The following is a 27,806-nucleotide window of genomic DNA, read 5'->3' on the forward strand; positions in this document are numbered from 1 at the left end:
CCTGTTAAATATTTTCAAATGAGCAATTAATAAAAATTTATGACACGTTCACGTGTGCTCGTCGTATGATTTGCATGATTTTTGTATCCTGAAAATGGTCGAAGCATCAAGATCAGATGAATTTAACAATGTTTTAATATAACGTTTTGTAAATTAAGCCAAGTAAGTCATACATGTTAATGTCGGACGGAGATCAAACTTTATTCTTGTACGATTCATAGATGCAGATATAGTGCGGATGTGCTTCTACTTAATCGACTTCATTCCCACTGGCCCTTCTCATAGTCCCACTTGGAGGACAAACCTTGGACAGGGTTCGTTCTCATGTCCAACATCCTCTGGAGTTGTTTGGCCTGCCACTCACTGTCAAAGGTTCGGGGTGGCTTGGGGTACACTAGAGACACATTCAAATAAAACAATCACTAAATCCATCCTTTTATTGTATTACAGAACAAACTGGTTACGTCACACAACCTGACGCACTTTAGTCTCACATAATTTACACATGAACGCGGAGAAATATACAATTTGAAATAAATGTTGCCTGGGTTAAATAAAGATAGAGCATTAAGATAATAGTGTGTTTGTTTTTTCTCACGTGAGTCGGTCAATTTAACGTTTGCAACGTTTTTGTTCAACTCCCCAAAAGTCAGAAAATCCGTGTGAACCTAAAAGCCTCACAACAAACCACGTGACATCACGCTCTTTTCTTATTGGCTACAACAATTGTAAACGGGAAAAATTCTTTCGCGTATGGCGCGGACTCATGTCCTGAGCGAAAATGAGCTTTTCAATACAACACGGAGAAAAATGGCCCGTCATGTAATAACGATATGGACACATTAGCTTCCTCCAGTACACTTGAAAGAAACAAGGCGTGTGGCTTTAATGTTCTGAACTGAAGACGTACAAAACTTTGACGGATTTTTTTTTTTTTAAAGACTACTGGCGTATGTAGCGTATACAATTAAGTCACTATTTCCAAAGGCGTAAAAGTGAGGACAAGACAGTCAAAACTACCTGAAGACGAAAACAAAAGCGAGGCAATGACGTTTAAATCAAGGGCCCATGAACTCACCATAGATGGACTGCCACCAGACCAACAGACCCGTGAGGCCCAAAAAGATGAAGATGCCGCCCACGACCGCCTTCCACTCCTGCGTGGTCTGCTGATCTCTGGGTAAGTCTTACAGAACATCAGGCGGTACACTACGACGCGTTTGGACGTTTTAGTGACACTCGGATGGGGCTTTATTGAAAACGTGTTTGTGTTTGGAGCTTACGGGCTATCTTCTCTTTGGTCGGTTGGTTCCAGGGCCCTTTTTCCTTCTGCTTGAGGCTCTTGTCAGCGGCCGTCAGCTCATCCTTGTATGGTTTGTCCGGCAATGGGGTGTGCAGACTGTCATGATACATGGGCTGGGAGATGTCCGCTCCCGGGCTAGCAGCATCAGCCAAAACAAACGATCCGAGAGTTATTTGACAGTAAAAACGACAACCCGCAAGCACGTAAAAAATGCAGTCAGTCTTCATAATGTCAATGGAATTAGACGCTACAATAGGCTGTTAAAATCAAATTAATTATGACTGCAAATTTTCATTCTTGATTTACAAAAGTTTACTGTAATAGTTTACTATCGATCACAAATTAATCAATGGGGAAAAAGTGATATTGCATAGGAGGTGTGGCATAGCCTACAGTATAGACTGATGAAAATGTATCTAATCTAGATGACAGACTGCAACCTTTGTGATTTGAATATTGCAATTTGAATTTACTATTCGGATATAATTCGTAACTATACTATACTATACTGAATTGCGGTGCCAATTTTAATTCACTTCATTGTTCAGCTCCAGTTTAATTTCTACGTATACACCAAACTATCATCCTCATTCCCCAAGCGCATTTTTTTGGAATTCATTTGACATAATCCTTAAAAATAAATGTCTTACAGGTGCATTTGTGTACATGATCTGAATATATGACTGGCTAGCCGTATATGGCCAAGACTTTTGAAGTCGCGAGGCCGCCATATTGCTCCTCCCAAGAAACGTTTCTCGGTATACGATCCTATACATTTACAGTATCGAAATTGAGACGATACTAGTAGAAACAGCATGATTTGTGATGTTTATTTGTGATGAAATTTGTTAAACATAATCAAGGGGACTTCAGACATTTTACAGCTTGCCTTAAATACATGTATAAATTATATGCTTAATGATGTTTGATGATGACAGGAGGACACTTGTATGTATTCAAATGAACTATTGAGGTCTAAGGAACTGAGCGATAAAAGAAACGGGGTCTACGCAGAACAAATCGTCCACTTGTTAATGAAAAAATATATAATTTTAACTTGTTTACTTGCCCCCCAGCCCTAGACTAACTGTCTACGAACTGTATATGTCTAATCTGTACCGGTACGTATACCGTACAGCTGCTCGTGAGATGGGAGGAGCAAGATGGCCGCCATGTCGCTTGAACGGCTTACTCGCGCATGTATGATTTATCGGCTATCCAGTCATATATTCAGATCAGTGGTACAGGTACATTACATGTGGCGTAGACTTTCCGTAGACCAAATTTATTTTCTCCCCGAAATCCAAATGTTCTTCTCTCAGTCAAGCTGTATCGCTTCACAATTTCTTGACACCAAATGACACAATCCCGAGAGAGCTTTGGTGATATCTTGTGGCATCCTATGTGATTTCAGAAAGGGCAACAAATTTGGTGTGTTTTTTTTTTTTTTAAGCAAATGACTAAATGATAGTTTCCCCCCCAATTTATGATATTTTATTTTTGGAAAGAATGCCAATTACTACTTTCCTGTCAACTGTTTTACTTTCTACCTAAGTGCCACTGCCATTCACATTTTGGACTTCTTCTTTTTTTTGCATAATGTTGACGTTTACCACCCAGCTTTCTCAAGTGTCAACCCAACAAGGGGTCTCAGACGCCTTCTTGTCAGACCACGACTGGAATCTTCCATCAAATTTAGGTGTCAGGCCAATCCAATGCTAGCTTTTCCTACGCTAACAGGACGCCTTATGCTAGGTTCAGACCGACCACAAAATGTCGCACCGCCCCACGTATCTGGCATGCTTTTGTTACGAGTGTGACTACACCGTTGTTGTCTCGAGTGTGGAAAAGGAGAGGCTCCGCCATCTCCAACAGAAAACAAAAAAAAGGTTGAACATCTAGTGAGCGATGGTTGCGTTGGCTGCTAAATGCTATCTTGGTTGACAGTTCAACAGATAAATGTGACCGTGAGGAGCAGGTGTTTGATCTGTTTCTTCTTCGTTCATTGCCATTCTTAAAATGTCTCCCCACCTCCTACAAGGAGGCTCAAATATGATACTGTAAAACAATATTTCCATTGTTATATTTTTAAAACATTTATTGAAGTCTAGTGGTGGTGTGTTGTGTGGGTGTCTGTTACTGCATTTTAATTGCACGTTTCTTATATTCTGTCATGATTTTCTTGTTATATAAATACATATATTAATATTATTAGGGCATGAGCAGCTACTGCTGTTAGGTCCCTATTGTATTGTTAGGAGTTATGTAAACATGTATTTTTTAATCTGTATAATTTGTTAATATTATTTATTATTACATTCTTTTTCGTGACACATGATTGGCCAAAAGTCTCTCTTATTTTTAGAAAAAAGATACTCATCAATGTTACTATGAGTCAGCAGCTGTTGACTCCCTGCAGCATTGGCCCGCCCACAGCACCGTCTGATTGGTTGCTCGTGCAGTGCTAACAGCCAATACACAGCAATTAGCAGCTATTAGCCCGCGAGCTAACGGTTAGCTCGCAGGCTAACCTAATAGCCTTTTTTTAGCGGCTATTTGTTATCCCGGGGTTAGCGTGTGGGAGAACGGTTAGCCCGCGAGCTAACTGTTAGCTCGCGAATGAGCAATTTGTGAGTTAGCGTGCTGGTGAATGGTTAGCCCGCAAGCTAACCGGCTAGCTCGCGAATTAACAACTATTAGGTTAGCTGTTTTTTTAGCGGCTTTTTGGGAGTTATCCCGGGGTTAGCGTGTGGGTGAATGGTTAGCCGACGAGCTAACAGTTAGCCCACAAAAGACACATTATAGTTGGTGCAAAAGCTGATGGTAAACATAAAACTTTTAACATGTTGCAAATCACAAAAGCTGTTTCATAAACATGTTCTTAAAGGCATTTAAGCAGTCAAGTGGTGGAGTTTTTAACTATTATTTAATTATAAAAATTTTTACACCAACTTTTTTTTTTCCTGCAAATGTATATCGGCTTCAAATATCGGTTATCGGCCTCCCTGACTACCGATAATCGGTATCGGCCTTAAAAAAAGTTCATCTGACATTATTTTTATTTAACATACAGCTGCATTAAGCTAATTCAATGTTGTAAGCAAGAAGCATTTCTTTCCACCTGTTGGTGACAACGCTCACTGAAAGTTGAAAATGGCGGAAATTGGCAGGTTGTCAAATTTCGAGTGCAAGTTGACCTTTTGAAAGTTATTGTGCTAGAAGGTGACAACACACCTGCAAAGGAGGGAACCTTTTTATTCCATTTAATGTTTACAAATGAATGAATGTTCCACACAGGTTTGACACATGCAATGACCAGGTTTCCTAATTCCCTGAATTGTTTACCGTCGCTGCTGCACGTACGCCACTCTGTCCTCAAAAGAGCTCCAGTTGAGAAAGGGAGGGCGTTTAATTTTCCTCCATCTATTTACCAAGCATTTCGATTGTAATTGTGGACACTCACCATGTTGGTGATGCAAGTCCTGCGTGGGGAAAAAAGTTTCTTGTTCTGCTCCTGTGTCACGTCTGCTTTGATATCAGGGACACATGACAGGAAAACAGTTAGTGGGCGGGTCCCAAATACAGCCTGGGTGGGGCAGAATTACAAAAGGAATTTAAAATATATATACAAATATACATAATAATGATAATAGTTTTGCCTGTGACACATCTGGAAACATATTTAGTGCATGCAACTGGTTGCGGATATACAGACTTCTTTTCCATTGGGTAGAAGGAAGGTTATATAAGGACACAGGATACCAGGAGTTAGTTCACTTTCACTGCTTGTTTTTCATGTGGACCATTACTATAGTATTTAGCTATTATATGTACAGTCATGGTAGATGGGGAAAAATACATTCAACAGTTGATTTGCCATATTTGTTTTCTTCTCAGAATTCTGGCCTAGAGCCCACAGGCGAAATCCCCGAAGGGTGTGGGTGTTGTGGGGGGAGCAGCTAGTGAGCCAACTGCAGCACGGCCACAGCAAAAAAGTGGGAGGAGATTCACATGGGTCAGGGGGTCGAAAAAGAAAGAAAGAAAGAAAAAAGTGGCTAAATGTTGTTCTCTAACGCCATCTTAGTTTGTCCACTAGATGGCAGTATCACACGGCGTTTTGTGGTCGAGGCTGGGACGAATTCACCAACAGTCTTTGGTTGTGAAAGATGCCATCAGAGAGAGCGCAACCTAGAATGTATTTTTGTTGTTGAAAATGTTCACTAAATGTGTCGTCATCAAGAGAAACACTAATATTAATTGTCTTCCTGCAACATTTAGAAAAGACAAATAAAAACACCAACATAAAACATTCAAACAAAAGCACAAATAATGTTATTTAATGACTGGAATTTACTATGGTGTACTTCCTATGACACTGTGGGTTAATGAAAGACAAATGAACTGCCATTAAGTGTCAATATGACCGCTGATGGTTTTTGCCAATATGTATGATTGACTGGTGACCGGTCCAGGGTGTACCCAGACTCATTCCCAAAATCATCTAGGGTCGGCGATAGCTGACCCATGACCTTACTGAACACAGGCATTGTAAACAATGGATGGATGTAATGTTCATATAAATCCGACACTATTACTATAATTTGATACGGTGCTATACTGTATATATAGACAAGTTGATGTCGCCTGTGCTACTAACAGTTTGAATGGTTGGTTTGATCAATTAAATCCAATTAAAATGAGTTAGTCAGTAGCCCGCACCCAATATTGTGTTGACGTCATACGCAGCTTCTCTCACTGGAACTGTACATTGTGAAGGAGTTCAATTTAGCTTCTCTGTGGAACTTATGGCGGTTCTTCTCTCCATGTACATGTACACACATACTTCTGGTAATTTTTTGGGGAAATTAGATCTTCTGTAAGCCATTACCGTCATTTCTGGATTACATCCCACTACATTTTTTTTTTCATCCGTTGAAACCTGCGACTTTAATTTATGAATTTTTACTACCCAACTTCATGCCGCCAATAAATTTACAAATAGCGGAGTCACATATGACCAATGGGGTTACCGAACATGTCAGAATGGACCAATGAAACCGTCCAAGTCCAAGTCATACTGAATCTTCATATCAGTCATTTGCATGGTTCAATGGGAGGCTTGGGGGCCGAAATCGTTTACCAAAACTGTCCGCATGCGAAGAGTGAAGCGAGTGGTTCGTCTCCCGCACAATGTTTTTAAACATAGATAGCATACCTGGTCATTTGTAACTCTTTTTTCTTCTTGCTCTACATGACAGGAATTGGTCTCTATATCCCTCAAATAGTGAAACAATTGAAATTGATATATACTATAAGAAAAACGATTTTTAACTCATTCACCGCCATTGACGGCTATAGACGTCAAAAATTCATTTGAACTATTTCTATTAGTTTAACATTTTTTTCCCACTTTTGTTAACAAGAGTATGAAAACCTAGATTTTTTTTATTGTATTAGAACAGATATAACATTTGTGATTAATCTTGAGTTAACTAGTGAAGTCATGCGATTAATTACGATTAAAAATGGTAAACGCCTGACGCCCCTAATTTTTAATAATCTTTTCTTTAAAAAAAAAAGAAAAGAAAATGATAAAAAATTGGAAAAAAAGAATTACAATTATTTTTCATTTAAAAAATAAAATAAAATAAAAGATTATTAAAAATTAGGGGCGTCAGGTGATTACATTTTTTAATCGCATGACTACTAGTTAACTCACGATTTTGTTGTTAACAAAAGTGGAAAAAAATGTTAAACTAATAGAAATAGTTCAATTGAAATTATGACGTCTATAGCCGTCAATGGCAGTGAATGAGTTAATAGATGTTAATTGTGTCAGTGTAATTCCACAGGACAGCTGCTGAGTCAAAAATACATGGCAGGCTTCCTGATAAGAGCATTCAAAGTGCTGTTTTGCTTTTTACAGGCATAGTAGGCTACTCTTCTGTCAACATTATTAACCGCTCAAAATGCGACGCAAACAAACAAAAAATATGGCTGCCGTGTGATATTTTCCTGTAAATAGGCCTCCTCAAAGAGAGTGAGACGCTAATCAATGCGTTTTACCTGCCTGGACATGCAGAGAAGACGCTTGTCAGCATAGACGGCAGCTGCGAGGACACGCGTCGGTTGCTCATTTATGCAAATTAGCTGATAAGCGTGACGCTGCAAATAACCCTAAATCTGCTCCCCCCTCACTTCTTTTCTATGGCACCCCCTACAGGGCTTCACCTCACAGCAACCCCCTTCCATCCCATTAGAATTGGAGATATTGCTCCATCTCTCTTGGGGAAACGTTGGCCAGACGTCCTTTCGCGTCTCTCCTTTGTTCATCTCTTTTTCTTTTTTTTTGTGACAGGACAGATGCAGAATTTGTCATACCAGGAAATCAATTTTCTTTGTTTGGCGCTCAATCTCAATAGAGTCGCCGGTGAACTGCGTTTGAATTAATTTCATGTTCTTTTGTTTTGTACTAACTTCTCAGCAGCAGCACTTTGCCGAGTGGTTAACGCTGACCTTCCTCTGTGCTTGTCCATTTGCACCCCCAAAGACAAATTTAAAAATGACACAGGCTCAGCATGCAAGTTTGAACGGCAGGTAGGGCGGACAGTGAGGTCTGGCGCACTCGCACGCCAAAGGAAGGTCAGGGAGAGTTGGCAGGAACAAGTAGTCAGTCTGGAAATGAGCCCTAAAACAGCATAACATTTGAGACGCGTGTTTAAATAGAAGGGAAAAATTGGAAATTGATTTTTGTGGAAGGGGAATTCAGAATTTCTTGTATTGCCACAAAATAAATAAATACTTTAAATAAACTAGACAAAGTGCAATTTCTGCAGAAATGGGAATGCTGCAAAAACGGAATGCTAAGATTTGAATGCATGTGCTTATGAATAAAATTTTTTATTGTAGTTAAATGACAAATGAATAAAAAGAAAACTTTAACTCATCTAAAGTGGGATTTTATCATTTCAGAGAAATTATAATCCATTTTCTGATATGATATGGTATCGAACCACCGAATGTACTCAAATGTGGTCCAAGTGGGGATTGAACCTACGTTCGCCATGGTGGCAGGCAATTACTCGAGCTAAGTGAATTGTTGTATAGCTCATGTCTCCGGGCGTATTTATATTTCAAAGTTTTGTACAAAGCTGAGAGCAACACGTGTTTAATAATTTCAATGAAATGATAATGCATTTCCTGATATGATGGTAAGTTGGTTTACATGTATATCACTTAGCATAACGGCCATGGATGCATTTGCAATGTATAGCCGAAGGTGGGAATCGATCCTGCGACCTCCTGGTTACTGGACAATGCACTTTACCAACTGTGCCATTGAGCAGTATCGAACAGGTGGCAATGACGATCAGTTGTATGGAAGTGGGCGTGGAAAGTGCGACTTAGACATATTTAGTCAGTCCCATTAAAAATGAATGGGGAAAAGTTATTTAACATTAAATTGTGCCAATACTGTAAGTAATGTGAAATCAGACGATACGTACGGCGGGAGGCGGGAATTTTTGTTGAAATTTGAACGGTGTAAATCAAAAGTATTATCCGGGAGTTGTTACACGGCAAAAAAGTGTGAAGAATAAAAATCACAGTAATACGTGTTGAAGCATTCCCACAATAAATAAATGCCGGTCGACCCCGCGTTCGTGTGTACTTCCTGCTGAGCGTGCACCTTTTCTGCATGTGTTTGTCCGTCCAATCGTCTTGCCGCCTTGAGGCTTTGTGCGTAACTGGGTCATCCTTCCACGCTATCGGCGGACCCCGCCGTCCTCCCCCCTCTTTCGCCTCTCTTCCTAATCGCTCCTCATCCTTCACCACATTCGGCTCTGTTGCTTTTGTCTCGTGTCGGCGGGCTCTTTGGCCCCCGGCCCCCCTTTTTGGCATCCACTCGTTGACACAGTTGCATGACTAGGAATGAAAGGGACAGGGAAAAGGCAGCGCTAGCGTTAGCCGCGCATGCATAATCCTCAATAACATACAACCCACATGGTGAGGTGGTCTTTTTCCTGCTGTGCAGCTTTCACTTTTCCCGCCTCCTAATTGGCTTAGAGTGGCAGCAGCTCCAGGCTACCAAAAGCCACCGTGTGCTTTGCTTTTGAAACGGATCTCCCGGGTCTTGATTGGCAAAGTCGTTTCTCCAGTGGCTGTGCAATTATTGCGTCAGTTAAATAATGAACAGTATTTGAGGCAGACATTCAAACCTCGGCTTTGTCAGATCATCTTTTGTCGTCATTGGCACAGTAAGCAGCTTTGACTAGGGATTTTTTTCTAAATTGGGCAAGTACAATTATTTATTGCCAATACCAAGTGCTGAATAGTCGATAATGACAGTTGTGATGATTTTTTAAATTTTTTATTTCAATCAAATATTGTTCAAAACACTAAACACATGGCATAAGGTGCACCGAAGCATAGCACCCGTGGCTTAATTCTCATGACTCAATGTGTCACACTGCAGCGCGAATTCACACACCTGACATGGCTCCTACACCAGCTGTCCAGAAGGTACGTATGTCAGTCTGTCAAGTGGTACGTGTTATAGTATTGCAGCAAATTTTAGTTTAAGTACAAATATATGGTACAAAAGTACAGATTCTTCTGTAAGTTCCGCTACGGAAACCTACAGGAACATCTTTTACTTTTTGTTTGAATGTGGTCTTTCTTCTATCTTATTGCAAGTAAAAGCTTAAATAGTGTTTTAAAAAAATGCTTTAAAAGAGCTAAAATGTCAACTTCCATCCATCCATCCATCCATCATCTATCGCTTATCCGGGGTCAGGTCACGGGGGCAGCAACTTTAGCAGGAAAGCCCAGACTTCCGTCTCCCCAGCCACTTCAGCCAGCTCCTCCGACGGGATCCCAAGGCAGTCCCAGGCCAGCCGAGAGACAGTCTCTCCAGCGTGTCCTGGGTCGTCCCCGGGGCCTCCCGCCGGTGGGACATAACACTTCTCCAGGGAGGCATCCAGGAGGCATCCGAACCAGATGCCCGAGCCACCTCAACTGGTTCCTCTCAACGCGGAGGAGTAGCGGCTCGACCCTGAGTCCCTCCCGGATGACCGAGCTTCTCACCCTATCTCTAAGGGAGAGCTGCGGAGGAAACTCATTTCGGCCGCTTGTATCCGGGATCTTGTTCTTTCGGTCCCACAGCTCGTGACCAGAACTGAGGGTCGGAACGTAAATCGACCGGTAAATCGAGAGCTTTGCCTTTCGGCTCAGCTCCTTCTTCACCACAACGGACCGATACAGAGTCCGCATCACTGCCGATGCTGCAACGATCGCCTGTCGCTCTCCTGCTCCCACCTACTCTCACTCGTGAACAAGACCCCGAGATACTTGAACTCCTCCACTCGGGGCAGGATCTCATCCCTGACCTGAAGAGGGCACTTCAACCTTTTCCAACTGAGGACCATGGTCTCAGATTTGGAGGTGCTGATTTTCATTCCAACCGCTTCACACTCGTCTATGAACCGCTCCAGTGAGAGCTGGAGATCAAGGCTTGATGAAGCCAACAGCACCACATCATCTGAAAAAAGCAAAGACCCAATGCTTCGGCCACCAAACCGGACCCCCTCAATGCTTCGGCTGCGCCTAGAAATTCTGTCCATAAAAGTTAGGAATAGAATCGGTGACAAAGGGCAGCCTTGGCGGAGTCCAATTCTCACTGAAAACGAATTTGACTTACTGCCAGCAATGCGGACCAAACTCTGACTCCGGTTGTACAGGGACCGAACAGCCTGTATCAGGGGGCTCGGTACCCGTCCTTCCGAAGCACACCCCACAGGACTCCCCGAGGGACACAATCGAACGCCTGTCCAAGTCCACAAAGCACATGTTGACTGGTTGGGCGAACACCCATGCACACTCGAGGACCCTGCCGAGGGTGTAGAGTTGGTCGGCTGTTCCACGGCCGGGACGAAAACCACACTGCTCCTCCTGAATCCGAGATTCGACTTCCCGACGGACCCTCCTCTCCAGCACCCCTGAATAGACCTTACCAGAAAGGCTGAGGAGTGTGATCCTTCTATAGTTGAAGCACACCCTCTGGGGGGACCAGCACCCCAGTCTGCTAATCCAGAGGCACTGTCCCCGATGTCCCTGTGATTTTGTTGAGACGTGTCAACCACGACAGCCCCACAACATCCAGAGCCTTTAGGAACTCCGGGCGGATCTCATCCATCCTTGGACCCCTGCCACCGAGGAGCTTAGCAAATGTCAACTTCAGAAAAAAAAATTGTTTTAAACCTAGACCTTAAAACATTAATATTTGGGGAACTGACATATATTTTGTGACTGAATGAAGGTGGCGGGTGCTCTGCTCCATGCTAATCGGATAGCTTGGATGTTCCATACAATGTTTATCACCTTCCGGAGCTGCCTCTCTTTATTGGGTCCCAGATGACATGTGATCCTCCAGTTTTTGCCCGCAGGCTTGCATCGTACACAACTTATTTTCCTCAAGGGAGGCCTTGTGGGTCCTTAAAAAGGATCTGAAAGAAAACCTGTTCTGATCTGTTCATGAGGCCCGATCCACAGTACATTTATTAAACATGACTTGATGAACACGCAAGTCGGCAGCAACGAGTCGAACCATTAAAGGCAATCAGGAACTGCTTCGTTCTTGTCACATTTGGCCAAGCCGCAATTAAGTTAATTAGAATGTGGCTAGATGAAAGCCCTAATGGGTCAGGACGGCACTTCATGAACAGTCATGCTCCTCCATCTCCACTGACACACCTGACACCGATTCTGACAGTGATTGCAGACTTTGCGTTCGATGGTTATGAAGCTCAATGCGACAATTGGGAAGAGCTGAAAAACACAAAGTTCGATTTTATTTTAAGTATACATTGTTATTCAGATAACGCTTCATATGGCAGCCATTTTGCAAGTTCAATGTCAAGGTTATCGTTTATGCCTTTGACAGTTACTTTGAATCACTCATATTGGACAATGTTAACCGTTTATGTGAATTTACCGCAAAAGGTCATTGACCTTTTCATAATTTTGGTTCATAATGCCTTCATTTGAGGTCAGATACAGATCAAAGTATTTTTTTCAAACCTTTGTCTCCAGGATTTGATCATGGCATCTATAGGCTGATTCTCGACTCCAAATTATCCTTTGAATACCATTTCTTGGTGTATATGTGATAGCTGAATGAAGATTTAAGTCATGCCCCTTTGGCACTGTACTAAACTTTGTTTGTTGTTTACTTCCCCTTTTCAAACATTTCAATGGAAACTAACACTGCCATAGCCCAACTTCCAATTTGCCATCCAAGCTCCAAAAACCCAACATTCGTTGTTCTCCGTTTTCAGAGTTTTCCTCTCAATGACATGAAGGCCATTTTGTTCAGTGGCCGAAAGAAAAGATGGCCGAATGGCGTTATTATGACTCGTCTCCTCCCTCCGCGTGGAGGTTAGCAGGAGGGTCATAGTTGTTATCTCCCTTGGGCTCTGACCCCGAGTCTGCTATTGACCCCCCCCCCCGAACCTTACATTATACATCTGTGCTTAAGCCCTGTTAACGAACGTGTGGGCGGCACCCACTCCCCCACGAGCAGTTACGCGGTTAACGTGCGCGTGCGATAAAGACCACCAGAGACCAGCCGTGTGACATCATGCTGTAAGCAAGCGAGCGTGGCGCTGATGGAAGGCGATTTCTATCCCCTCTCTTCCTCTCACGGGACCCTCGCACGTCTCGGTGGAGGTGCTGAGGTGCAGCTGCTTGTCTGGACGTGACGTGAGGGGGAGTTGGTGAAAGGCGTGGATGAAAAGCGGGGGGGGGGGGGGGGGCGTTAGGGTATTGATTTTATATATGGGTTTTTGGTAACCTTTGGCACACATTTGCTTGGTCAGTAGGATTCCAAATTGAATTACAGCCGTGCACTGATTTTAACTTCAGATGTATGTTGATCAAATATGGACAACATATTAGATACACTTTCATCAATTTACTTCATTATAAAACCTCTTTGCCTTTTTCCAGAAAAAAATAAAAATAAAATAAAATAAATAGATGAAACCTCTTTGCCGAAATAAAATTGGCAACATAGATCTGGTCTCGCTACATGACTTGTTGCTGGGCAGACTTGATGAGATAAAATCATAATGTAAGATAAAAACCTACTATATGCTAATAATGCTCATGCGATGGTGTATACTTTACAGTTTGGGTCAGAGTGCCCATAGAACGGACAGGAAAAAAAAAACACTGGCCAACTTTGTGTGCAATGGTGCAGAGGTCATCGGGATCCAACCGAATTGCCCCATCGGCCGTCGTTGCTATTTGACTTTTGGCTTAGTTGCTGTCAGTCACCAGATGCACTTACTGACGCAACTCTAACCCACAACAGCAAGTTGAAAGACAAACGTGTGCACCTTTCTGAAATGAAACCCAAAAAAGTGCAATACGCATTCACTTTGCAATTGAACCCCTGCTCTTGTTTTAAAAACAAGATAGATACTGGTAAGAAGGAAAAACTGCTTTTTTATTATTATAATTACGCCATTTTAACTATTGAGGCTCATGAAAGTGCTGAACCGATTTAGAAATGAATGGAAATAATCGTAAGCTCTTATTGCTTTCCGATCATCACAAATGGGCCTCGTTGAGCCAGTTGGCCCAGCACCCAAGGGAGAATCCGCCCCCAAGGGAACCTGCTGGCAAACGGCTGTAAATCACCATCTGTCTCCAATGTGGGATCACCTGACCTGAACTTGTCAACCTTGACCTTTTAGCCGTCCACCCACACATGTGCAGACCTGTTAGCCACGCACGCACACGCACACTAGATAATAAACTTAATATACTGGGAACAAAGGACTTCATGAAAAGTCAAATATATGTGAAGCAGATATTTAACAGCCCACAATTCTATACCCATTACAGATAAATGACAATTCCATACTTATACTTACATACATATCTTTTCAAATGATCAAAGAACCTTTATGTGTTCACGGCTCCAATGCGTGTTCAATTATCCATTTTGCGAATCGCTTATCATTGCGAGGGTCACAGGCACGCTGGAGTCTATCCCAGTTAACTAATTTGCTCCCAAAAATGTATAAATATGATCTATTTTAAATATCACCAGTGTCCCAAAAACATATATATATGTTTTTCATGTTTTTTTTTTTTATGCTAGAGCATACAGAAGGCTATGATGCAGCCAAAAATGTTTACTTATTTCAAAAACGGCCAGCAGGTGACAGCAGAGCAAAAGAGAACAACCAGGGTCATGTTGGAAAAAAAGGTTTTAAATACATTAAACTTTCAAATGTCTTTGTTTTCATGTCGAACAAAAACAAAAGGTTCATAAGGTCCTCAGGGTCAGCAGCATCTCTTATAAAGTTAACTGAAAATTTAAATAAATAGTTCCATGATATTAAAAGGGTTTTAGCTTGACCTTTTATCGGCCGTCAGATTTTGAAAAAAGGCCGTTACTGATATTAGCCCAATATCGGCGCCAATAATCGGTCTATCCCTACTGTTGACCATGTCAAAGCCAACAAACCAAATATCCATCGGAATCCTTGAATGTGTGAGGTTTTGATTTAAAAAAAAAAAACACTTCAACATGTTGTTCATCAAATAATCGTGAACAGTAAGCACATTTTAGTGCAATGAACAGAAGATATTTGTTGGTAACTCATTCACTGCCATTGACGTCAAAAATTCATGTGAACTATTTCTATTAGTTTAAAATGTCATTACATTTTTTATGAAAACCTAGGATTTTTTTTATTGTACATTCATAACAGATATAAAATTTGTGATTACTATTGAAGTCATGCGATTAATTACGATTAAGAAATTTAATCGGCTGACACCCCTAATTTTTTCTTTTATTTATTTTTTTTAATTAGGGGCATCAGGCGATCAACATTTTTAATTGTAATTAATCACATGACTTCACTAGGTAACTAACGATGAATCATACATTTTATATCTGTTATAAATGTCCATTAAAAAAAATTCTAGGATTTTTATACATTCTTGTTAACAAAAGTGGATTTTTTTTTTTAAACTAATAGAAATAGTTCAAATGAATTTTTGACGTCTATAGCCGACAATGGCAGTGAATGAGTTAATAGACAAGACCGTGACACTGCCGTGTTTGGAAAAAAAAGATAAAAAAAAAAAACAGTCAGATCATGCAAGGTACTGTGTTGAACTCATTTATTAATTTACTTTTGAGGCATATGCGTATTCTAAGGTGACTCTGTGTTGGGTCTAAGTGCATGCTTGTCACATGATGAGATCACAGAGAGGCTGAAAAAAAACAAAAAAACTTGCAGGCATGTTTTTCCAATTTTGTCACATTCCACAAAGTGGTGGAATTGTACGCTACTATTATAAGATCCCCAAAAGAACGTTGTGGTTGATTGCGCTGGAAGTCTTGTCTACTGTCGGGGGGCCATCGACTCTGTCCGCAAGTCACATTTGCTGCAAGCTGCCAAAGCTAACCACGCTTTAGTCCCGGCTCTTCGAGCTTGGACTTTGTGTGCTAGACTTTTATTTTGAGCACCGCTTGTGGTCCAATTTTGCCAAGGAGAGTTGTTATGTGATGATATGAAGTCAAGCAAGAACAACATGCGAAAACTAAAGTAAAAAAAAAAAAACTGCACTTACTGTGTGTTTGTGTTTCTCTGGCCGCATTGTGGCGAATAGTGCAATCGGCAGTGGATGTCAATGAATGGCCACATACGTAGCGCAAACGAGAGGTCGCAGTCTTGCGTATAGACTGTTAACTCATTCACTGCCATTGACGGCTATATACGTCAAAAATTCCTTTCTATTAGTTAATTGGTTTTTTTTTCCACTTTTGTTAACAAGAGCATGAAAACATATATTTTTTATTGTACATTTAGAACAGATATAACATTTGTGATTAATCACGAGTTAACTAGTGAAGTCATGTGATTAATTACTATTAAAATTTTAATCGGCTGATGCCCCTAATTTTTATAATCTTTTTCTTTTCTTTTTTAAATCGTGTCAGGCGATTACAATTTGTAATTGTAATTAATCGCATGACTTCAATAGTTAACTCACGATAAATCACAAATTTCATATCTGTTCTAAATGTACAATAATTTTTTCTATAGGTTTTTATACTCTTATTAACAAAAGTGGAACAAATATTAAACTAATAGAAATAGTTCAAATGAATTTTTGACGTCTATAGCCGTCAATGGCAGTGAATGAGTTAATTCCAATTGCAACTTCACATCTTGTAATAACGCAACATAAGTCAACCTCAACAGTTTGTGCTTTAGGTGGGATGAAATAAGGTGTCAAAAATGTAAGACCCCCCCCCCCCCCACACACAAATAGGAGTAAAATATTCTACTTGCAGTCATCAAGTCTGTGTTTTGCCGAATCTTTTTTTTCTTCTTCTTCATTTTAACTTTTTGTTGCGTCTCGTACAGGAAGTGATGAGAACGATGTGCCCCCCAGGGGCAGCCTGAACAATTTCCTTCCGTCATCAGAAGTTAAGTCCACCAAAAGAGTCCATAAGTGGAAGCACTTGAAAGGCAATGTGGAGCCATAAACAAAAGCCTGTTGTTGTTTGAACTCTTTATTGCAAAAACACGTTTCTCAGAAAAGGGGAATTAGATGTTGAGTTACGCAAGAGGCAGAGCAGCAGTGTTTATTAGAACACTTGCATAATGTTCAAAGAGCTTAGCATTAATAGATAATACACGTTTCAGAAGTCAAATAATACCGTTGAAGAGTGCACTGTATTCTTTTTTTTTTTTTTATATTTCCAAGCCCAGCAGACTGGGCTGTTATGCAACTGGAGTAATGAGGACCCGCTGCCTCAGCGCCTCTTTATGATCCAACCTATTTATGGACGACATTATACAATCTTAAGCTGCATGAACTCTTAAGCGTGTAATTGCATGCAACTATTCTTTAGTATTATTTGAAACATGTATTTGTACAAGTAAAGCCCCCAATAGACGCCTCTACCATATGCAATAAAGTATTAAAAATAAAGTATTTTCAAAGCTGTATTATAATGAGACAAGTTTATTTTCACATCATACCCCATTATTTCACACGTGAATGCTTGCTCTTGAATTAGTTTTTTTCCCCACCACAGTGGCTTGCAAATTTAAAAGGGATACTTGACTCATCGAGTCATTTTCAGCAGTAAAAAGTAAATATTTTATCCAGATGAATTTGATAACTTTATTCACTCTAAAAACAGTTGGGGCAAAAAATAACCCAACGATGGGTCAAAAATGGGCCGATCCTCTACTTGGGTCAATTTGACCCATTTCTGAGTCAAGAAATGGGTCTTTACCTGTAAAAGAACTCATAGAAATTGGTCAGATCCTTTAATTAGGTCAAAACATTGAAACATTTGTATAAAACAACCCCGAAGTGTGGTCAAATTGACCCATAAAGTGGATCGGTCTATTTTTGATCCATAAATGGGTTACTTTTGACACCACTGTTTTTAGAGTGTTATTTTTCATGTAGAATTAATACCTTTAAAAACAAATATTTCCACTTGCTGTCAGCTTAAGATGACATCACCTGTGCTGAGGAAGTAGGTAACGACCTATCATGGCTTAGTTTGCTGACCAAACCCAGAGAGCAGGTGAGCCATGATTGGTTGTTACCTACTTCCTCAGCACATGTGATGTCATCTTCAGTCGACAGCAAGTGGAAAAAATGAGTTTTTAAAGGTATTGATTCGACATGAAAAATAACACTCTAAAAACAGTTTGGTCAAAAGTAACCCAATTATGGATCAAAAATAGACCAATCCACTTTATCGATTGATTTACAACTTTCTGGGTTGTTTTATACAAGTTTTTCAATTTACAGGTGAGGCATGATTGGTTGTTACCTACTTCCTCAGCACAGGTGATGTCATCTTCAGTCAACAGCAAGTGGAAAAAATGAGTTTTTAAAGGTATTGATTCTACATGAAAAATAACACTCTAAAAACAGTTTGGTCAAAATTAACCCAATTATAGATAAAAAATGGACCGATCCACTTTATCGATTGATTTACAACTTTCTCGGTTGTTTTATACAATTTTTTCAATTTACAGGTGAGGCATGATTGGTTGTTACCTACTTCCTCAGCACGGGTGATGTCATCTTCAGTCGACAGCAAGTGGAAAAAATGAGTTTTTAAAGGTATTGATTCTACAGGAAAAATAACACTCTAAAAACAGTTTGGTCAAAAGTAACCCAATTATGGATCAAAAATAGACCGATCCACTTTATCGATTGATTTACAACTTTCTGGGTTGTTTTATACAAATTTTTCAATTTACAGGTGAGGCATGATTGGTTGTTACCTACTTCCTCAGCACATGTGATGTCATCTTCAGTCGACAGCAAGTGGAAAAAAAGAGTTTTTAAAGGTATTAATTGTGTAAAAAAATAATAATGATGTTATCAAATTCATTCTAGACAAAATGCTAACTTTTTACTGCTGAAAATGACTCAATGAGTCAAGTATCCCTTTAAAAGAGCCGTGAGGAATGGATGCTGAACGCAGTCAGGAAATCTTGTAAAATGGAGGTGAATGTATCATATTGTTTGTTCTGTGCTGATCTGACGGCAGTTTGCCAGTCTCATCATTCCACATGATCACAGTTGAACAAAGAGGAAGAGTGATTGTGCCAGTCCGTCACGCACTCAAACAACTTGATCTTTGAATTTTTCCACTGAGCAGACATAATCGGGCAGAAAAAGGAGAGTAAGGGAGTAAATGACGTCTAATGTGACCAGACAGCATTTGCTGACAGTTTTTATTTATGATTTAAAAAAATTCACATATGTGAGCGGTACACCAAAAGTGATGTTTTTTCTCGCGGGAAATATGTGTACCTTATTGCTTGGTTGGAACAAAATGGCGTATAAACAAAATCTCAGTTCATACCACCAGCCAAATGAAATCATGCCATCCAATGCAAATAGTCTCATTGTACTTTTTCGGGCCTTGATTTGGACATACTCGCTTTGACAATAATCCACCTAAAGATGATGTAAGAACATAAATATCCGCCCCACGCACCGCTCGAGGCGGCCATTTGTGGCGTGCCAAGCGCACTTATTGCATCACCTGGGTCTTATCGACACCTATCCAGACGCATTGGCTCCACTGTTTAACACGTAAACGAGGGCATGCTGAGCAAAAACACATGCGTTTGTTCTCATGGGAAGAGTGAGAGGCTAATAAGCGCTGGATCCTCCTCTGTGTGCTGAAAAGAAGCTGAGGTCACGCTGAAATAGTTCATTAAAACAGCTTGTTGCCAAAACATTAGCTCATCTTTCCTCAGCTTGTTTTGCCATTAGACGAGCCCCCAACGCTGGCCCCCTCATGCAAAGGCTGGAAACTTGAGGAAAGTAGAGAATGTCTTCATTTTTTAATTTTCTCTGGCATGAAGTTTTTCAACGCCGGTACGGTGCCAATTATTAGTAGTCAGGGAGACCGATAACTGATATTTCAAGCGGATATTTATTTGTAGTAAAAGAAAAAATATTAGCTTAAAAATTCTTAATAAATTACTTTTTCTTTTCATTTTAAACATATAAAGAATTGACAGCTTTGTTAAAAAAAATTCTGACAAAAATTGCAGGAAGCTTCCAGAGTCATTAGCATTTGTTAGGCTAAATGAAAAAGTAAGCGAGTAAATACTTCACTGTAAATAAAGTTTTCAAAAATGTCAGCATTTGTTTTTTTTAATAAAAAGTGTAGGGAGTTCCCAGTGTCATATTATGTTTTAAATATAAAATGGACATTTAAATAAATCCATAAATGAAAAGTTCCCAGTATCTCACTGAGCGACAGATGCATGCAAATGTAACTAATTTGTTTTTTTTCCGTCACGGTTCGTAAAAGGTTTCAAAAGAGCTTTGCAGACACTAAAACAATTTTCAAAATATTTTTGCGACAAGTAAAAATTGTCTGTGAACATCTTACAAATCCTGAAAACGCTAAATTTCACTATATTTGTGCTGTGCGAGTGTCTCGTGTTCGATGACACAGACGTCCCATTCATCCCGAAGTCCAGTTGCTTTCCAAAAGTCTGTTTAAAAAAATCCAAATCAAATCAAAAGGTGTCTTAACATTGCTGACGACGTTGCATAAAAGAGGAAGTCCACCTCAGCATCACATGCTGTCTGGTTGAAAGGTCACCGAAAGCTTTCAACTCACTGGCTGTCGATAGACACGCAGGCCGCACAACATGAGGTGCACTTGCGCACGGTGCGAGACAAGAGCGACGTCAAATACTGCCTTTACAAGATAATTGTGTTTACAGTATTGGCACTGACAGAGAGGTCATAGTTCAACAATGTGTTGTTGATGTTTGCGGCTGTATAGTGGTGCCGGCCTTGTACTTAGTTTTTTGAGATACACATCATGCTTGATGGCGAGGAACGCACACTAAACACCAAATGTTGTTGTCTAGTAGAATAAAAAAAAAAAAAGCCATTTATCAGCAGTTTGAAGTTGAAAAGACACTTTTGATCTGACAGGCATCTGCGAACAAAGCATGCTTAAGAGTGTGACAAGGACCTCACCTTGGGCAACGCCACCTTGTAATTTACACTTGTAAACATTTCCAGGCCAGGAAGGAGTTTCCATGTCAGCGTGGAATCTTTTTATACGCTCGGCATGCGAAAGAAGACGACCAGTCCAACGCGGACAGGATCTTACATTAAAGTTATAATGGAAACAACACGCCACTTGAAACCTTAATAACAGTTTGTATCCAGGCACGAGTTACATGACTGCCTCCTCTCATTCATTCCCATCTGTTCTGTAGCTTAACTCCATAAATTGCTCTTTCTTGGTTTACCTCATTGAGTAAGAGCAAAATCAAGGACAAACATGCGTTCATCTGGAAAGACGTATACTCGGGTTCATTCAGGATGAAGTCATTCACAAAATTGCACTCGACTTGTGTTTACACAAGAACGCCGCAGGAAACAAAAGTATCTAATAATACCTTTGAGTAGTTTTCTGTTCTTTGCGTCGTTGTTGTGTGTGCATGTTGCGCATTCACGTGTAACTAGGGGCGTAACTCAATTGATTACATTTTAATTGTCATCGCGATTTTGACTGCCTCCCACAATTAAATTAAACTAAGCGTCCGCGATATTTACATTCCAAATGGCATATCTAGCAAAGATCTTTCCTCAACCAGTATTCAGCCAACCACCAGGGGGCGATCACATGGTTAAGGTCTCATTAACCCAAGGTTACTTCAGGTTGTTGCAACACACAACCAACCAACCACTGTGGCTAACGCTAATGATGTTTTGATGTTTTGGCTTGGTCTATCTGTCTACTTGAGAGTTAGCCAGAAACGATGCTCATTTTCCTACCAAGCCTTCATACGGCCTTTCCAGGCAAGATTCCGAGGCCTCTTATGTGGTAGCCGCTGTCATTGTTTGCATTTGTGTCTTCTTCCCCTCCCCCCACAATAGAGGGGTGTTTCTAATACAAAGAAACATGCAGGCCAATGCAGCGCGAGGCATACAATTTAGAATTCAACCGGCAACATATGTATGTTCTGGCGGAAAATGGTCTGAAAAATTGCCCTTATGTAATAGTTATTTTGTAAGATTTTCGACTAAGGCGTCCTTATACAAGGCAGTTTTGCATCTGTTTGAAATCCTTTGCTATTTTTATGCTTAAATGTGAATGTTCATCACGTTGCTCTAAGTGTTCAAGTGTGTGTGGGGGGGGGGGGGGGTGTAAATATATACACAATTCAAGGACCACCTGCATATGAAAAACAATGTTTGTGGGGCCAAACTTTGTTTCGTTTTTCAGTCGTTTTTCCCAGAAGGCCTTGTGTCCTCCATCTTTCCCAGCTCAAGATAGACTCTGGCCTTTGCCGTCACAGCCCGGGGCGGTTTTTAGGACACTATTTAGCAACATGCCTCCGCTTTGACTGTTATTGACCCGACCCAGCTCCAAACTGGACCTACTGACCCACTGACCAGAAAGCTCAAAATGGATCAGAATGGATTTTCTTTTTCTTTTTTCACGTCTGTGTTTGCGTCCATGTTATCGTGTCATGTGTATCTGCCACATACTAACTGTGTTGCAATGTGTTTATGTGCTATATAAACGCATAACTATATCTTCGGAGGGCCCCCCCACCGCACACACAAAACTCAGATATCTGATTTTAACCTGCGTTCCCCTCTTTACTGAATTTGAATTAAATAAATAAAAAATAACAACAAATGAAAATGACATTATTGTAAAAATGTTTTGCTTTTTGTTTTTCCTCTTCTGGAATTGTATTTATTTCTCCTCATACCAAACATGCTTTGAAACTGTTATTTATTTATTTTAGAGATTTAACTTCCATTAGTGTCAACAGAAATAATAGAAAGTAATACTAATAATCTTTATTTACTGATAGGAAAATAAGTGATTCGTCTTGGTGAAAAAGGTTTTTTTGCATGTAAACATACTAACATTGTAATTTGACGTACATTGAAACGGAAGCTGCTAAACAAATTAGATTATTTATTTTTTTCTGACAAATACACTTAAATGAATCGATAGAATTGATTAATCACCCATCCCTCGTTAGGAAGTGGCTCATTTGTAAGATGGCGCCACTGCATGAAGTAGCACAGTCATGTTAATGTTTATACTTTGAGCAATACAATTACTGTCATCGGACCACTTATCGTTTCTTTCCAAATGTTTTTAACGAAATACATGAAATTATAAGACTTGAATGACATCATCTGGTGACTAATGCTGATGTGGGTTGGAAGCTTTAGGGGTCTAGTTGATAATGTTTCATTTGGAGGGTAAGAATAGACAGCAAAATAATGCTTACGCAAACAATAACCTACTGGAAACGGATATGTTCCCCCCTTTGCATTTTCCTGTACCGACAATTTTGTCACAAAGATCTCCGTTGACACAGATGCTTTTATATGCATGCTAGGCCAGTAGGTGGCGCACACTTTGTGAGCGTCTATGTGAAATGTGAATGAACATGTTGGTAGGTAATGCAACCCATCTGGATACAGTAAAGTTTGTGCTGTATTTTGTTTGTGATGTATTTGTAAATGTCAAAAATAAAAATAGAACATGCATATTTGTGTATCCTGCAGTTTTCAAACAGGCGAGTTTTCGGAAATGTTTAGACCCATTTTCCAAGGTTTGCGGCAACCAACACACCACCACAAACACATTTCCCCCCTCCTTTTTAGTTTAAAATGGTCTCATACCCCGAGCCCTGTCGGGAAAAAACTAGTCAATAAAAATACCAAGATCTGAAGTGTGAACATAGCCGTATTTGTGCTGCCTTCTCTCAGAATGGTTTGCTTATCCGCTGCTTGTGTCACAGGAGCAGCCGGGGGCTTAGAAACAAGTCACGTGGTGCCCTCAAGAACTTTTAATGTTTAAACAAGCCCAGAATATTTGCTCGCCTCACTTACCCCACATTGAGGTATGGGAATGTCAACATACTCATTCCAAACAACAGTGCTCATAGTGAAAATAGATAGATTTAATTTTAAACAGGTCTGTGTGCATCCACATCAGCATAACCGTCCAAGTCAAATTGGCAAATCCAAGCATGGAACGTTTGAGCTTGTCACCAGTGGGTGACCGAGATGAGGCCTGTCTGGGCATGAGTGAAATGTGAGAAGTAATGTGAGACGTGTTGCATTCGTGGAATGCGTGTATGTCTGTGCGTATACCAAGTAGTGGCGCGTGATACGAGGGAGAATCATTCTCGATCTCGTGTGACCTCATCCTCCTTTTTTAGCGGCCGTCTCCAGATGAAGGCTCAGAGATTCTAATTGGATCCTGGAGTGTTTGGCCTAAGCAGTGAGCACCACACACTCTGTGTAACCTTCTTAATCCACCTGCCGCTTCGTTTTCATGGCTTCCAGCCAAGGCGTGCACTCTCGTGGGGGTGCCTTCCCACCGCCTAAGGGACCGGCTGGAGCTCTCACAAGGTCTTTATGTTGAGAGAATTCTCCCCAGGCGCTCAGACCGTGTAGCATGCAGATGAGGTGAGAGTGTTGATATGAGCTTTGGGACAAAAAGTGAGAGGCCATCTTGGAATAGAATCTTAAATAGAAGAAGATCAGTTGCAGGATTATAGGAATACCAAGATTATGTGGCAATTACATTCAAAAGAAAACAACAGGAGGGAGCTTGGGGACTCTGAGGTGGGCTCTCCTATCTCTGGGGTCGAAGTCACTAAGGTGGTTGTAAAGCTCCTGGGTGGCAGGGCCCCCGGGATGGATGAGATCCGCCCAGAGTTCCTATAAGCTCTGGATGTTGTGGGGCTGTCGTGGTTGACACGCCTCTACAACATCGCGTGGTCATAGGGGACAGTGCCTCTGGATTGGCAAACCGGGGTGGTGGTCCCTCTTTTTAAGAAGGGCGGATCGGTGCGGCGTCTGCTGTGATGCAGACTCTGTATCGGTCCGTTGTGGTGAAGAAGGAGCTGAGTCAAAAGGCATCCACACTATGTCTCTCAGCTGTCCTGGGAACCCTTTGGGATCTAGCCGGAGGAGCTGGTTGAGGTGACTGGGGAGAGGGAAGTCTGGGCTTCCCTGCTAAAGCTGCTGCCGCCGAGACCCGACCCCTGATAAGCAGTAGATGATGGATGGATGGAGAAAACAATTTTTTAAATATCAAATGTCCTTACTGATGTTGTGGACGGGGAGCTCGCATTAATAGTGTTGGATTTTTGTTGCCCATGTGTCTAGCTTGCTTGCTGTGACTTAAGAGATCAGTTCCAAGTTCTGGACCTGGTTGTATTTCCAAAAGTCCAAATTGATTTTGATCACGAAATTTGAGAGAAAAATGTGTGTGACGCTTTGCTGACATCACATGATCCAACCGTGAAAGGAGAAAATGTTGGCCAGCTACTTTGATGTCACTGTTGGCAAAATAATCCTCCCCCCACCCCCCAATATTGTGCATGATATGGTGTTTGCTGCTATGCCCAACTAAGGGGAAGAAGAAAAAAAGTAGAAAAATCTTTGGACAAATGAGGTGTTGTTGCCCCACTTGAGCTGAATCGCTATGCTTAAGTCATAATTAGTAGCAAATAAGATCATACCATACAAAGAACATTTTGTGTAAAACCTGAATGGTCTCTCCTCACGTCTCCTTTTTTGTTTTAGAGTTTTGATTCTTTTTCTATCATATTTTCCTTAAAGGTCAAATTCTGGATTTTTAAAGTTGCAGATCTTGTGACTCCTCCGCTTGTCCCATTAGCGATCATCACATTAAGTCATGAGTTGCGTGATTTGTATGGTGCAGTTTTTATGTCAAATGCCCTTCATGGCACATCATCCCACTTTTTTTTTAAAGAATATGCAGTAATTGTTTTCTCTTTGTTTCTGTTCAACTATACCCTTTTCGTTTACCCCATAGCCATAAATATTGACCTGGTAAAGGGCAAGCCAATCCAAAAGTTTTCTTCACATTAATATGTTAAATGCACCCCTATTAGTCTAAACATTGTATTCTGATTAATATTGTGTTTGTGGAATATGAATAAAGCAACAAAATCCACCCATTTATTCCATCCCAGGTTGCGGCCATTTTGCCACTTGCTGTCATCTGAAAATGACATCCCAGTGGCAAAGTTACAGGTATCCAGATTAAACCGGCGAGAGCTGCGGCCAGCATTAGTGCAGTTGATTCTGACCAAGCATCAGCGAACAGCTGTGGAACAGCAAGTAACAACTCGACTCAGAGATTTGGGATTAATTGTGGATCCCGCGCACATTCAGATATGCTTTTCGCTTCCAACTGGGGGGACATGACCACCGGCAGTTCTGATCAGGTTTGTTGACAGGAAGAAAAAGATTGCTTTTTTGAGAGATAGCTACAAGCTTAAAGGTGAACATGTCTACGTCAATGAAAATCTCACAAAACGAAATGCTGACATTGCTGGAAGGGCGCGACAATTGAGAAAGAATGGATTTCTCGAGAACACATGGACAAAAGACTATCGGATGTTCATTCAATCAAAAGAAGACCCATCTTCTGAGAAGAAAATACGGATCGTGAAAAGAGTGGAAGAATTGGCGGAGTTTGCGAGACAATAACTGCAATCAGTAACTCACATCATTAAATTGTGGATTATATTTTACCCAAATTAAATTATTGTAACATATTACTAGTTAACTCAAAACTGGAGCTGTTGTGATTTGAATAATGTAAATATAGCATATGATTACTTGTTGACACTGCAAAGGTTAACTCTTGTTTATACACTTGCATTGATAACATGTATTGCTGTTCCTGTAAGAATGTAAACATTGTCTGGTTCTATTTCTGTTTGGACTTTTGATGCAACATGCAAGGCTGTCGTGATAAGGTTGTGGCTGCAATGTATCTGCTGTAAATATTTACAATGGGTTGGTGAACATTGTTTCGGGATGCGGCTAGCGGGGGCTGGCCTTGGTGAGCGCTCAGGAGTATCAAGATCTAAGCATCAACTGGATGCTGGCAACAGTGGTGGGCCGGTGGCTGAACTGATCAGAATGGAGTGAACATTGCTGTGGACGCAATGGGCAGAATGCAAGCCGATCTACTCTTCTGGAAGCCACAACATGTGTGAACGCTGATCCAAAGTCAGCAAAGATGCTACTGGTGAACGAGCATGCGCTCACCTTGGCTGTTCACCTGGTTGGGTGGGCCTGTTGGTGGCGTCCGGGAACCGATTTACCAATTCCAAATGATTGGTACTAGCTGCAACTTACACACGGACATTACTCAAGATAAACTGAGCGAGGAGTGTGCAGACTTAAGTCTGGGATTTATAACGATATGAATCAATGACCATCATAATCAATGTATATGACTGATACGTATGGTAAGAATCAATGGGGATGGGTTACTAATAAGCCATGGCTTCTACCCGTCAGCCCTTCTTTCGGATGTCAATGTTGCAAATTATATGATGTGATCAATGTAACCTGTAATAATGTGTCCAAAAGAAAAAAATGACGAAAACAATAAAACAAACCTGCTGTCTCAACAAAAGTAGCCATTACTATACAGTGGTACCTTGGAGTTTGAACATAATTCGTTCCTGTGAAGTGGTCAAAATCTGAATTGTTCAACCTTGGAAACATTTTAATAATATAATAATAATATAATAAATAATGTAAATGCAATTAATCCGTTCCCAAGCTCCAAAAACAGAATTCCTATTTTAATTTCTATTTATGTTTTTTACATGTACAGTACAGTACAGTACAGTATTAAAACAATAAAACATATTTAATTTTTGTTGTTGTGGTGTGATTGCATCAGTGGATGATAAATGCTATGTTAATGCTAGCTTTAGTTCAGTGCTGAGTTTGTGTATTTTACATTGGGCATATTGTTAGACTACTAAGCGGTCCTTGCGTGCGTTTAACGTCAGGCACGTTGTTGAACAGCTAAGGGGGGTCCTCGTGCCAGTATTTACCGAAGTAGTCACAGTACTTA

General features: G+C 40.7%; 1 protein-coding gene and 1 long non-coding RNA gene across 2 annotated transcripts in view; one reads left to right on the plus strand and one right to left on the minus strand.

The window, feature by feature from the left end:
* Positions 1-176: 176 nt before the first annotated feature.
* On the minus strand, positions 177-1,431 carry LOC147179427 (uncharacterized). The gene is made up of 3 exons (XR_015094265.1): positions 1,284-1,431; positions 1,079-1,209; positions 177-394 (listed from the first exon to the last, which is right to left on the minus strand). It is a non-coding gene; the product is annotated as an uncharacterized LOC147179427 (long non-coding RNA).
* LOC147179428 (protein FAM110A) overlaps positions 783-27,806 on the plus strand; it is a 43,760-nt gene continuing 16,736 nt past the window's right edge. The window contains exon 1 of the mRNA XM_086070285.1: positions 783-1,180. Within this exon, the coding sequence (XP_085926411.1) occupies positions 1,047-1,180 (134 nt within the window). The 5' untranslated portion in view covers positions 783-1,046. The remainder of the gene's footprint in view (positions 1,181-27,806) is intronic.

The sequence above is a fragment of the Leptonotus elevatus genome, chromosome 2 (genome assembly GCF_054856555.1).
Source record: "Leptonotus elevatus isolate MCC_2025b chromosome 2, RoL_Lele_1.0, whole genome shotgun sequence".
NCBI classification, from domain to species: Eukaryota; Metazoa; Chordata; class Actinopteri; order Syngnathiformes; family Syngnathidae; genus Leptonotus; species Leptonotus elevatus.